The sequence below is a fragment of the Trachypithecus francoisi genome, unplaced genomic scaffold (genome assembly GCF_009764315.1).
Source record: "Trachypithecus francoisi isolate TF-2019V2 unplaced genomic scaffold, Tfra_2.0 Lachesis_group14, whole genome shotgun sequence".
NCBI classification, from domain to species: domain Eukaryota; kingdom Metazoa; phylum Chordata; class Mammalia; order Primates; family Cercopithecidae; genus Trachypithecus; species Trachypithecus francoisi.
Window position 1 is genome coordinate 48,961,457 of NW_022681459.1, and position 13,355 is coordinate 48,974,811.

A 13,355-nucleotide genomic window follows, 5' to 3' on the forward strand; every position below is an offset into this window, starting at 1 on the left:
TAGAAAAGGGATTTTTTTTGTAAAAAATAGTTTTGGAAGATTGAGAAAGATGGGTAGAGAGCCTTCATAAATCAGCTATAATTATATTTGGGAAAATGTAATAAAACTTTGGTTTTTGCTTCACTTGGAATGGTTAAAAAAGTGGTTTAGGCCTTAGTAAACTAAACAGCAGCTGGCTAATCTTTATGTGAATCTTGGACTCACACATAGTAGGGGTAAAATAGGAAGTAATTGTGCCACCATATAAAATAGGGCAATTGAAGGCGTGGTATGGTGTCTCACATATATAATCCCAAAACTTTGAGAGGCCAAGAGTTCGAGGCCAGTCTGGGCAACATAGTGAGAACCCCCCCTCCCCCGCCCAACTCTACAAAAATAAAAAACTGCAAAAAATTAGCAGGGCGTGGTGGTGCATGCCTATAGTCTCTGCTACTTGGGAGGCTGAGGTAGGAGGATCACTTGAACCCAGAAGTTTGAGGTTGCAATGAGCTGTGATTATGCCACTGTACTCCAGCCTAGGTGACAGATCATGCCACTGCACTTTACTCTGTCTCAAAAGAAAAGAAAAGAAAATGAATAAACAACAACAACAAAAATAAAATAGGGCAATTGAGATATAGGTCAAGAGGTAAGCCTAGAGTGAATCTTTACCCAAAAGAGCACAGAAATATTGCCTCTTTCTCAAGAAGACCATAATCCTTGTCACAAAGTAGACATATCAAATATAAGAGTGAGGGTCAGTTGCAGTGGCTCACACTTATAATCCTTATAATCCCAACACTTTGGGAGGCTAACCAAGGAGTATTGCTTGAGCCCAGAAGTTCAAAACCAGCCTGGGCAACATAGTGAGACCTCGTCTCTACCAAAAATAAAGAAAATTTGCTGAGTGTGGTGGCGCATTGCCTCTAGTACCAGCTACTTAGGAGGCTGAGGTGGGAGGATCGCTTGAACCCAGGAGGTTGAGGTTGCAGTGAGCCAAGATTGCACCACTTCATTCCTGCCTGGGTAAACAGAGTAAGACCTTGTCTCAAAAACAAAAGAGGGAATGGTATTGATGTGCTGTGAAGTTTCAAATATGTGTGGATCTAATTTGCAGACAAATATATAAGAGAATGACATTTCTTTTTTTTTTTTTTTTTTTTGAGCCGGAGTCTCGCTCTGTCGCCTAGGCTGGAGTGCAGTGGCCGGATCTCAGCTCACTGCAAGCTCCGCCTCCCGGGTTTACACCATTCTCCTGCCTCAGCCTCCGGAGTAGCTGGGACTACAGGCGCCTGCCACCTCGCCCGGCTAGTTTTTTGTATTTTTTAGTAGAGACGGGGTTTCACCGGGTTAGCCAGGATGGTCTCGATCTCCTGACCTCATGATCCGCCCGTCTCAGCCTCCCGAAGTGCTGGGATTACAGGCTTGAGCCACCGCGCCCGGCCCAAACTTGCTTTTATAACAAACCTATTTTCTTGATAATGAACCTACTCCTGGAGTAACAATATTAATCCATTCATGAAGGCACCTAATCACCTCTTAAAGGTCTCAACTCCCAACACTTACATTGAGGATTAAGTTTCCAAAATATGAACTTTGGGATACACATTCAAACCATGGCAATGATGTTTAAAGTTTCTTCTACCTTTAAAATTTTGTGGTGTTTTTCTAGACTTGATTATTCCTTGTTCCTATAGTTCTTCTCTGTTGATTCAGCAAATATTTAGTTAAGTTAGGTTTTTAATTTTTTTTAATGTTTTACTTATTTTATTTATTTATTTTTTAAGTAGAGACAGGATTTCACCATGTTGACCAGGCTGGTCTTGAACTCCTGACCTCAAGTGATCCACCCCACTTGGCCTCCCAAAATGCTGGGATTACAGGTGTGAGCCACTGTGTCCAGCCTCAGCAAATATTTATTGAATACCTACTTAATTCTAGTACTGTGATAATGCTGAGAGTTCAAGAATGAGCTAAACAAGACACAAAAGGTCACATATTGTATGGTTTCATTTCTATGTAATGTTCAGAATAGGCAATTTCATAAAGATGAAAGGTTAGTGGTTTCCAGCGGCTGGGGAAAGGAGAGAATAGGAGTGACTGCTAATGGGCATGGGATTTCTTTTAGGGGTGATGAAAATGTTCTGGAATTAGGTCGTGTTTGCACTATTTTGTGAATATACTAAATTGATGATTTATACTATATTAAACAGATGGTTGCACAATTTTGTGAATATACTAAAATCCACTGAATTATACCTATTAAAAAAACTTTAAAGGCTAGATGCAGTGGCTCATGCTTGTAATCCCAGCACTTTGGGAGGCCAAAGGGGGTGGATCGCTTGAGGTCAGGAGTTCCAGACCAGCCTGGCCAACATGGCGAAACCCCATCTCTACTAAAAATACAAAAATTAGCTGGACATGGTGGCATATACCTGTAACCCCAGCTACTCAGGAGGCTGAGGCAGGAGAAGGGCTTGAACCCAGGAAGCAGAGGTTGCAGTGAGCTGAGATTATACCACTGCACTTCACCTGGGTGACACAGTGAGAGTCCTTTTCAATAAATAAATAAATAAAGCTTTAAAATATAAAGAATGAGCTAGACAGACACAATAGCTAGACACAATTTTGCTCTCATGTTAGCTCACAGTAGGTCAGGGGATACTTAAAGACAACTATGGTATAATATATATTGCGAAGGGCACACAATCCAGACTTCATAGTAGTGGTAGTGGGAATTAGGAAGTCATTCCTTAAGGAAATTTTACTAAGCCATATGATATGGTTTGGATTTGTGTCTCCACCCAAATCTCATATCAAATTGTAATCCCCAGTGTTGGAGGAGGGCCCTGGAGGGAGTTGACTGGATCATGGGGGCAGATTTCCCACTTGCTGTTCTCGTAATCATGAGTTCTCATGAGATCTGGTTGTTTAAAAGTGTGTAGTACCTCCCCTTTCCCTCTGTTCCTCCTCTGGCCATGTAAAACATGCCTCCTTCTCCTTCCCCTTCTGCGATGATTGTAAGTTTGCTGAGGCCTCCTCAGCTATGCCTCCTGTATAGCCTGCATAACTGCAAGTCAATTAAACCCCTTTTCTTTATAAATTACCCAGTCCTAGGTAGTTCTTTATAGCGATGCAAGAATGGACTAATACACCATATCTAGGAGATGAGTAGGAACTGGGAATGGAGGAGGATGTTTCAGGCAGAGGGAATATTACAAAATCCTGAGAGCTGGAAGGAATGTAGTCCTTTGGGGTAATTAAAGAAAGTAAGAATGGCTGGTGCATAAAAGTATAAGAGAAAATAGTTAGAGCTGAGGCTAGGGAGGCATGAGTCAAATCTTAAAGCCATGGTAAGAGTTTTAGATTTTATCCTGAGAGTAGTGGGGAGCCATTTAAGTATTTCAGTCTGGGAAAATGTGTAGTAGAATTTGTAATTTAAAAACTCTGGCTGCAATATACAGAACAGACTGGAGAAGGAGAATACCAGTGAGAGGAAATTGGTGGTTGCAGCAATACAGGCAAAAGATGAGACTGACTGGTTGATATAAAGTAGAGATGACAACAACATGGCTAAAGTCAGGAGTTGGACACATTTCAGATATATATGTGTGTGTGTGTGTGTGTGTGTATGTGTATATATATATATATATTATTTTTTGAGTGACAGGGTTTCACTCTTGTTGCCCAGGCTATAGTGCAATGGCATGATCTTGGCTCACTGCAACCTCCGCCTACTGGTTCAAGCGATTCTCCTGCCTCAGCCTCCCAAGTAGCTGGGATTACAGGCATGTGCCACCATGCCCGGCTAATTTTGTATTTTTAGTAGAGATGGGGTTTCTCCATGTTTGTCAGGCTGGTCTTGAACTCCCAACCTCAGGTGATCCGCCCGCCTCGGCCTCCCAAAGTGCTGGGATTACAGGCATGAGCCACTGCGCCCGGCCTACATTTGAGAAATATTAAGGTGATTGAACATAGGAACAAGGAAGGGATTAAGGTTGAGTCACAGATTTTGTGCTTGAGCAACTAGATATGTGGTGATGTCATTCACTGAGCGAGGGAACAGAAGTAAGTTTTTGGGGAAAATAATTCACATTTGGATGTGTTGAGAACATCAAGGTGGAACAGTCTTATAATCAGTTAGAGGAACAAATCAGCAACTTCTGAGAGAGACCTGGGCTGGGGATACACTGGCTCACAGTTCCACTGGCTGTACAGAAAGCATGGAAGCATCTGCCTGACTTTTGGGGAGCCCTCAGGAAACTTACAATTATGGCAGAAGACAAAGGAGAAGCAGGCACATCTTACATGGCTAAAGCCGGAGAGAGAGAGGGGAAAAACGAAAAGGTTCTACACACCTTTAAACAACCAGATCTTGCAATAACTCACTCACTTACTATTGCAAGAACTGCACTGAGGATATAGTGCTAAACCATTCATGAGAAACTGCCCAGATGATCCAGTCATCTCCCACTGTGTCTGGCCATGCCAGCTGCTAGGTAGCTGAGTCAGAATTTGAACTTAGGTTCCTTAACTCTAAAGGCTCTTTCTACTAGATTATACTGCTGGTTATTTCTCTCTCTCTCTCTCTCTACATATAAATATATGTATATATGTATAATATATATAAAAATATAAATAGGTATATATGTATAAAATTAAATTTTACTTTTATAAATGTTAATTCCTAAGGAATTTACCAAATGCTAATATTAACTAGATTGAATCCTTTCTCAAAAGCAAGTGTCCTGAATACCTCAGAGTTTTCAATGGTAATATTAATTTAATCTAGGCCATCCATACATTGCAAAAATATGGATGTAGTAATGCATTGTGTTCTAATTGGCTGATGCTATTTTCAGAGCTTGATTCCCTAGAAATGACATCAGAATGGCTATGATCACAGAGAAAGTTAAAAAACCCCACTAATATAGAAAACTATTTTAAAATCATGATTTCTGTTATTTATTGTCTCTAAGACTAATAAGTACCCCAGTAGTGGGTAGTGTGTCATAGTTTAATGGGCTGGGACTAGATCTTAAACTGTTAGAGGTACTTTGTTTCCCATTTTATTTTTTGAAATTTAAGGGGACAACTGATGTGTTGAGTCAGATATGGAGGTTATACTCTGAAATCAAGAAAAGATAGCTTGGAATCTTTAAGGATTAAAGGACTGTTAGGTGGTTTTCAGTCTCGTATATAAAATATTGTAAAAGAGTGTCCCCTAGTGCCCCTCTGAAGAAGTAGTTTGAGAGAAATTAAATATTACCACCTACTTATAATCTCTATCATCACCTTGTGGCAGTGTTTGCAAATAATTCTGCCGTCTTGGGAAAATCTTCGAGTCTTGCATTAATGGATACACAAAAACTGGTCACAGGCTATCCTTGGTGATTCAGAATGGAATATCTTGAAAGAAGTTATTTTACAAGTATTTTGGTCAGAACTTCATAAAACCTTGAAAAGAAGCCCCAATTGAAATTAAATTAAGCCTTTGTAAAGAAAAGGGAAAATTTGCTTTTTTTTTTTTTTTTTTCGAGACAGACTCTTGCTCTGTCACCCAGGCTGGAGTGCAGTGGCACGATCTTGGCTCACTGCAAGCTGCACCTCCCAGGTTCGTGACATTCTCCTGCCTCAGCCTCCTGAGTAGCTGGGACCACAGGCGCCCACCACCATGCCTGGATAATTTTTGTGTTTTTAGTAGAGACGGGGTTTCACCATGTTGGCCAGGATGGTCTCGATCTCCTGACCTCGTGATCCACCTGCCTTGGCCTCCCACTATTCTGGGATTACAGGCATCAGGCATGAGCCACCATACCCGGCTGCTTCTTTTTTGTATTAACAAAACAATAAGGGTGAAAACTAGATGTATTTTAAATATTACCTTTTTTATTGTGGTAAACTGTAATATAAAACTCAACACCTCAGCTTTTCTAAGTGTACAACTCAGTGACACTAAGCACATATACAATGTTGTGCAACCATTGTCACTATCCATTTCTAAAACCTTTTCATCATCCTGAACAGAAACTCTATACCTATTAAACTCCTTCTACCCCACCATCACCTGGTAACCTCTATTCTACTTTCTGTCTCTATGAATTTGCCTACTCTAGGTACCTCATATAAGTGAGATCATATAATATTTGTCCTTTTATGTCTGGCTTTTCACTTAGCATAATGTTTTCAAGATTTATTCACATTGTAGCATGTATCAGAACTTCATTCCTTTTTAAGATTGAATAGAGGTCAGGTGTGGTGGGTCATGCCTGTAATCCCAGCACACTGGGAGGATGAGGTGGGTGGATTGCCTGAGTCTAGGAATTCAAGACCAGCCTGGGCAACATGACAAAACTCCATCTCTACAAAAATTAGCCAGGTGTGGTGGCAAGTGCTTGTGGTCCTAGCTACTCAAGAGGTTGAGGCCTGGGAGCCGGAGGTTGCAGTGAGCTGAGATCCACTATTGCACTCTACCCTGGGTGACAGAAGGAGACCCCGTCTTAAAAACAAAACAAAGCAAACAAACAAGCAAACAAAACAATTGAGTGATATTCCATTGTAAATACCACATTTTGTTTATTCATTCATCTTTTAATAGACATTTGAATTGTTTCCATCTTTTGGCTAATGTGAATTATGTGGCTATGAGCATTGGTGTACAAGTATCTGTTTGAGTCCCTGGTTTCAATTCTTTTGAATATATACCTAGAGATGGAAATGCTGGATAATATGGTAATTCTGTTTCACTCTTTGAGGAATGCCATGCTGTTTTCCACAATGGCTGCACCATTTTCATTCCCACCAGCAATGCATAAGGTTTTAATTTCTCCACATCCTTTGCAACTTACTACTTTCCATTTTTGAATAATCATTTATAAAATTTTAAATTGACACACGGTAATTGTACATATTTATGGGGTACAGAGTGATATTTTGATACATGTGTATACTATGTGATGGTCAAGTCAAAGCATATCCATCAGTTCAAACACTTATAATTCTTTATGTTGAGCTATTTTAAATATATAATAAATCATTGTTAACTGTGATCACTCTACAGTGCTACAGAACAAAAGAATGTCTTCTTGGCCGGGCACGGCGGCTCATGCCTGTAATCCCAGCACTTTGGGAGGCCGAGGCGGGCGGATCACAAGGTCAGGAGATCGAGACCATCCTGGCTAACACGGTGAAACCCCATCTCTACTAAAAATACAAAAAAAAAAACAACAAAAAAAAAACTAGCCGGGCAAGGTGGTGGGCGCCTGTAGTCCCAGCTACTCGGGAGGCTGAGGCAGGAGAATGGCGTAAACCCGGGAGGTGGAGCTTGCAGTGAGCTGAGATCCAGCCACTGCACTCCAGCCTGGGCGACAGAGCGAGACTCTGTCTCAAAAAAAAAAAAAAGAATGTCTTCTCCTTTCTAGCTGTAATTTTATATCCATTAACTAACTTCTCCCTATCCAACCTCCTCCCTGCTGCCCTTCCTAGCCTCTAATAACTACTTCTAAGAGCTCATCTGTTTTAGCTCCTAGGTGAGTGAGAACACATGGTATTTATCTTGCTGTACCTGACTTACTTCACTTAACATTATGTCATCTAGGTTAATCTCTGTTGCTGTGAATGACAGATTTTCATGCTTTTTAAAATGCCTGAATAATATTCAATTGTGTATATATACACCATATTTTCTTCCTTCCTTCCTCCCTCCCCTCCCCTCTACTCCCCTCCCTCCCTCCCTCCCTCTCTCTCTCTCTCTCTTTCTTTCTTTCTTTCTTTTTCTTTCCTTCTTTCTTTCTTTCTTTCTGTATTCTGTTTGATTTCTTTCATCAGCATTTTGTAGTTTCATTGTAGCAATCTTTCACTTTCTTAAATGTATTCCTAATTTTTTGGTAGGTATTGTAAATGAGATTTCTCTCCTGATTTCTTTTTCAGCTAGTTGGATGAATAACTGTTTTAATGGGTATGAAGTATAAACATTAACTTTTTTTTTTTTTTTTTTTTTTTGAGGCGGAGTCTCGCTCTGTCGCCCAAGCTGGAGTGCAGTGGCCGGATCTCAGCTCACTGCAAGCTCCGCCTCCCGGGTTTACGCCATTCTCCTGCCTCAGCCTCCCGAGTAGCTGGGACTACAGGCGCCCGCCACCTCGCCCGGCTAGTTTTTTTTGTGTTTTTAGTAGAGACGGGGTTTCACCGTGTTAGCCAGGATGGTCTCGATCTCCTGACCTCGTGATCCACCCGTCTCGGCCTCCCAAAGTGCTGGGATTACAGGCTTGAGCCACCGCGCCCGGCCAACATTAACTTTTGAGTTGAAGTTGCAAATAAATTACAACCGAAGTTAATTCAGGAAATGTTTTTGAGCCTTTGCTATATAGAGAGCATTGTTACACTCTGAGGGAATGACAAGGATTAATAATATATATTGAGTCTCTAGGTGATTTACAATGTATTTTCTCCTCCAAATATATTTGTGAACAAATAAATAATCTTATAATTTTCATTGAGTGGATGGAAAAATTCATCCAGAGACCTTATGCCAAAATTATAGATTAAAATGTTTATTAAACTTATTTCCCAATGAGTGTGATCAAATTTTAATTATATAGTTCTCCTTTGGAAAATTAACAATAAGTACTTTTTTCAACTCAAATTCATTTTATAGTTTAGATAGGGCCTGATAGAATTATCTTAGCATCCATTCTTCCTTTGCTTCTTCAAAATGTAGCTTGGTAAATTTCTCTCTAAACTGAACAATCTGGGAAACAGTTTATACTTAACTGTCCTTGATTTTAATTTTTTGTTTGCTTTTAGACTTTTTCAATTTCATTTTTGGGTAGAGTAAGAGAGGAAGCATATTTGGCAAGGTCTCTAATGAATTAATTACTTTTTTAATAGATTGGACTTGTTGGAATAATCCTGATACATTTCTACAATGGCCACTGCTCAGCTTTCTCGCTCCATCACAATACACAAGGCATCTAAGGTATTTGTTAAGAAATAAAAGAAAATCAATGACCATTTAGTGAGTTAGTTCAGAATTATAATTTTAATCTTTTGTATGTGTGTTTGTAAGCAGCAGTTTTATCAGTTAATTAGCACATAATATTCTGGGAGAGTATGTGTACATTTTAACTGCCTAATAGACCAAGGACCAGAAAATTAAAATAAATTTCTACAAAGTTACTTACTGGGTGCTTGTTTCATGTTTATACAATATATTTAGATCTTCTAGAGTAAAAGAAATCAGAAACAAAAAGGTGTTTAAAGAGAATGGTTCTTGGTGAGATACTTCCTAAAACGTTAGGAAACTTGTGTTGCACACCATGGTGTAATTATAAGAACAGAAAGGGAGAGCACTGAGAGAAACTTGGATGCTAGAAGTCTAGGGGAACATCCCAGGGCCAGGCATGTAGTTTGGTTTGTCCCATGACATTCATTAATGCATCATTTCTTTATTCATTGAGCCTCAATATTATGTAATATAATATTCATAATACTATGTTATTCACTGATAAAATACAAAAATATGATCTTCATCTCCCAAAAGTTTATAATCTGGTTAGGAGTTAAGACAATATACAAAGCAATATATGATTTATATATATGTGAAAAAGAGTAAGACAATGCAAATTGTAGGAATTTAGAAATTTCATGTGGACTGGAATGGTCTATATATTCCTCATGAAAGAGGTAAGGCTGAAGGTGGACAGACCTTGAATGATGAAGATAATTCACATAGAGAAGAGAGAATTCCCTGAGGAAAACCTAGCATACGCCTTGGCTCAGAATAAGAAATAAGATGGGCTGATTATAAAATTGGCTGACTGACTTTGGGCTGCCTTGCAGTGAAATGCATGGTAAAAGCGTTGTACTGTCTTTTCCTATGCCATTTCTCTCTTTTTCTGGGGATCCAGGATCCAGTATAAAAACGAGACCCTTAATTTTGGGAATCTGTTTATACCTTCCAGCTGTGCCTGTTTATTAGGCCCTAGAAACTACATGCTTTCCTGAGCCTATTCTTCCAAGGGCTCCACCTTGAAGCCAGTAATCCAGTTAAGAAACTTAAAAACTAGCAAATGAAAAATCTTACAACTACTGGATCTTCTTCTGTCTGTGTATTTATATGTGTTGTGTGTATGGTGTTTACAAAAAAAGAGTGCTAATTAATTGGCTTAAAGAAAAATAAGCACTTAAATCAAATATTTTGTCAGAAGAATTAAAACTTTAGTGCCTTTTAGTTTACATGACTTTAATAATCTTTGGAAAATAGATTATTGGTAAAATAAAAACATATTCAAAATTTAGACATTTGGTCTGCGTCAGATATTAGGTTTGCTAAATGCTTTAATGTCACAAACTGCTTCTTTGATTTTTAAAAATTGTTCAGCTTACCTGCTTTGGAGCCATTAGAGTCTTAGAGTCTAGGTAAAGCCTAGGGACATGTGGAGTTAGCCATGCCCCCTGGCTATGTTGGGAAAAGTCAGAATTTATCTGCACTCTGCCTTCAAATATTATATTAACTGGTAATAAGTATTATCCTTATAGTATGAATTAAGAGTGATACAGAATGTAAGCCACATGAGGGAGAGGATTGTTACATGTTTTGCTCACTACTACATCTCAGAACCTAAAACAGTACCTATAATGTAATAAGATTAAATGCATATTTGGATTAAGATTTTTCATACTTTGGAAATGGGAAAAAGAGCATGCCTGGCCGAAAGAACTGCATAAGACAACATTTTCCAAACTTATATGACCAGCAAACACTTAACATTTTTACTGAATATATTCATATAATGTATAAGTGTACAACTAAATGAATTTTTACAAACTTAACACATTGTTGTAAGCCAGAAGCCAGATCAGAAAACAGAACACTACCAGCACTCCCTCTCATGCTGTCTTCTAGTTATTATTACCTCTCCCCACCAAGAGAAACCACCATCTTGACATCTAACAGCATAAATTAGTTTCACCTTCTTTTGTACTTTATATAAATGAAATCATACACTAATACTCATTTGTATCTGGTTTCTTTTGCTCAGCATTATGAGTGAGAGTCATCTGTATTACTCAATATAGTTATAGATCATTCATTCTCATTGCTATATAGTATTCCATCGGGGGCATATACCACAGTTTTATTCATTTTACTGTTGATGAGCATTTGGGTGGTTTCCAGTGCGGGTCTATTACAAATAGTGCTTTTCTGAATACTCTAATACATGTCCTATAGTGAACATATAAGCATATGTGTTGGATGTATACCTATGAGTAAAATATGGGTCATAGGATATGTAATTATTTAGCTTTATTATATACTGCCAAGCAACTTTCCAAAGAGGTTGTACCCATTTACACTCCCACAACCAGTGTTTAGGAGTTTTTATTATTCTACATCCTTTTAAAAACTTTTAGCCATTTTGGTGGGTGTGTAGTATTCTCTCATTGTGATTTTTTTGTTTGTTTGTTTGACAGTCTTACTCTGTTGCCCAGGCTGGAGTGGTACAACCTTGGCTCACTGTGATCTCCGCCTCCTGGGTTCAAGTGTTTCTACTGCCTCAGCCTCCCGAGTAGTTAGGATAATAGCCACCCTCCACCACACCTGGCTAATTTTTGTATTTTTAGTAGAGACAGGGGTTTCACCATGTTGGCCAGGCTGGTCTTGAACTCCTGACCTCAAGTGATCCACCCACCTCAGCCTCCCAAAGTGCTGGGATTACAGGTGTGAGCCACCACCCCAGCCTCCTTGTGATTTTAATGCTCACTTGCCTGATAAAATTTAAACACTTTTTCATTTGTTTATTGGTAATTTGGATATGCTCTTTTATTGTCTATTTTCATACAAATGGACACTTTTCTATTTGTCTTTCTTAAAGACTTTTAGGAGTTCTTTATGCATTCTGGATATGAGTCCTTTGTAAGACCTATGCTCTTAGTAGTATATTAATGAACAGAAATTCTAAAGTTTAATATAGTCTAATTTGTTAATATTTAGAAAATACTTTAAAATTATAATGTATTGACACAATACCGACTGGAATTCATGAGACATATTTTGTGCTTGGCTTAAAGAAAACAGCAAAAAGCAGCCTCACAGAATAATTATGAAAAACAGATCGGCTGGGCGCGGTGGCTCACGCCTGTAATCCCCGCACTTTGGGAGGCCCAGACGGGCGGATCACGAGGTCAGGAGATCGAGATCATCCTGGCTGACACGGTGAAACCCCGTCTCTACTAAAAATACAAAACATTAGCCCGGCGTGGTAGCGGGCGCCTGTAGTCCCAGCTACTCGGGAGGCTGAGGCAGGAGAATGGCGTGAACCTGGGAGGCGGAGCTTGCAGTGAACCGAGATCGGGCCACTGCACTCCAGCCTGGGCGACAGAGCGAGACTCCATCTCAAAAAAAAAAAAAAGAAAAGAAAAACAGATCAAATTTTTATTTTTATTTTAATACGTAAACACAATAAACATTGTGTATACAGTACACATAGTATGTCAAACATATGTTGAAATGATAATTTGAGATACTGGCACAACCTATCCATCAGCAAATATTCTATATGCAAGATGACTCTTGGTAGATGCTCCTTACATACTGAAGCAAAAGTCACAAATTCATATACCAGTTACTCTCTTATCACACTCCTTTTACGGCACACTATTTCTTAAGGAAGACTATCTAATCATTTAAGAACAATGATTTAAGTTTGTTTACTATGTTGTATATATACACATACATAAAATTTAGCAGGAAGCTATTCCTAGTATTGATACTTTTTATAGAACACTATGTGACATCTTGCAGAAGCTTTGTATTCCTCAGAGCTCTGGCTTAAGCAAAGCACAAAAGTGTGGAAATACATGGCAATAGAATAGTAGATGTATAGCCGCAATTCCACATGGCTAGACAGTAGGGTGCATGGGAGAGAATAAGGGAGTGTGGGTAGGGAGGAAGGGGTATGAGATGAGGCAGGAGAGCTAAACAAGAATAAGATTTTGACAGTTCTGAAATCCCACTCTAAGGTACTTGAACTCTATCCTGGACAAACACTGATAAGATTTGTATCCTTGAAAATTAATTCTGATGACAATATGGAAGACAGGTTGAATAAAAGAATTGTTGGCAACGAAATCAGGGGCTACTGCAGTAATCAAGGAGATAATTGAGTATGTCCTTAGTCAAGCCAGTGGCAGTGAGAAGGGAAAGGAGAAAATAGATTTGAGAACTCTTTTAGAGAGAATTAATAGAATTTAGTAGGGTATGAAGAAGAGAGAAGACAAAGATGAAGCTGCTTCTAACCTGGATGACTGGAGTAGTGCTGATTCACTAGTCTGAGAATGAGACTTGGGATCAGGTTTTAGCCAGGGGTGGCAGAGAT

The 13,355-nt window shown here is 39.0% G+C and overlaps 1 protein-coding gene across 6 annotated transcripts in view; it reads left to right on the forward strand.

Moving 5' to 3' along the window:
• The window catches only part of HORMAD2 (HORMA domain containing 2), a 97,951-nt gene that overhangs the window by 1,853 nt on the left and 82,743 nt on the right, over positions 1-13,355 (forward strand). For 5 of the 6 annotated variants that reach the window (XR_004442367.1, XM_033233194.1, XM_033233190.1 and 2 more), the window contains exon 2: positions 8,866-8,953. Coding sequence is in view for 5 of the 6 variants with exons in the window: in XM_033233194.1 (XP_033089085.1) it covers positions 8,903-8,953 (51 nt within the window). In the remaining variant the exon portion in view is untranslated. Of the gene's footprint in view, positions 1-7,470; positions 7,509-8,865; positions 8,954-13,355 lie in introns of those variants that run through there. The other variant, XM_033233192.1, reaches the window with a different exon arrangement.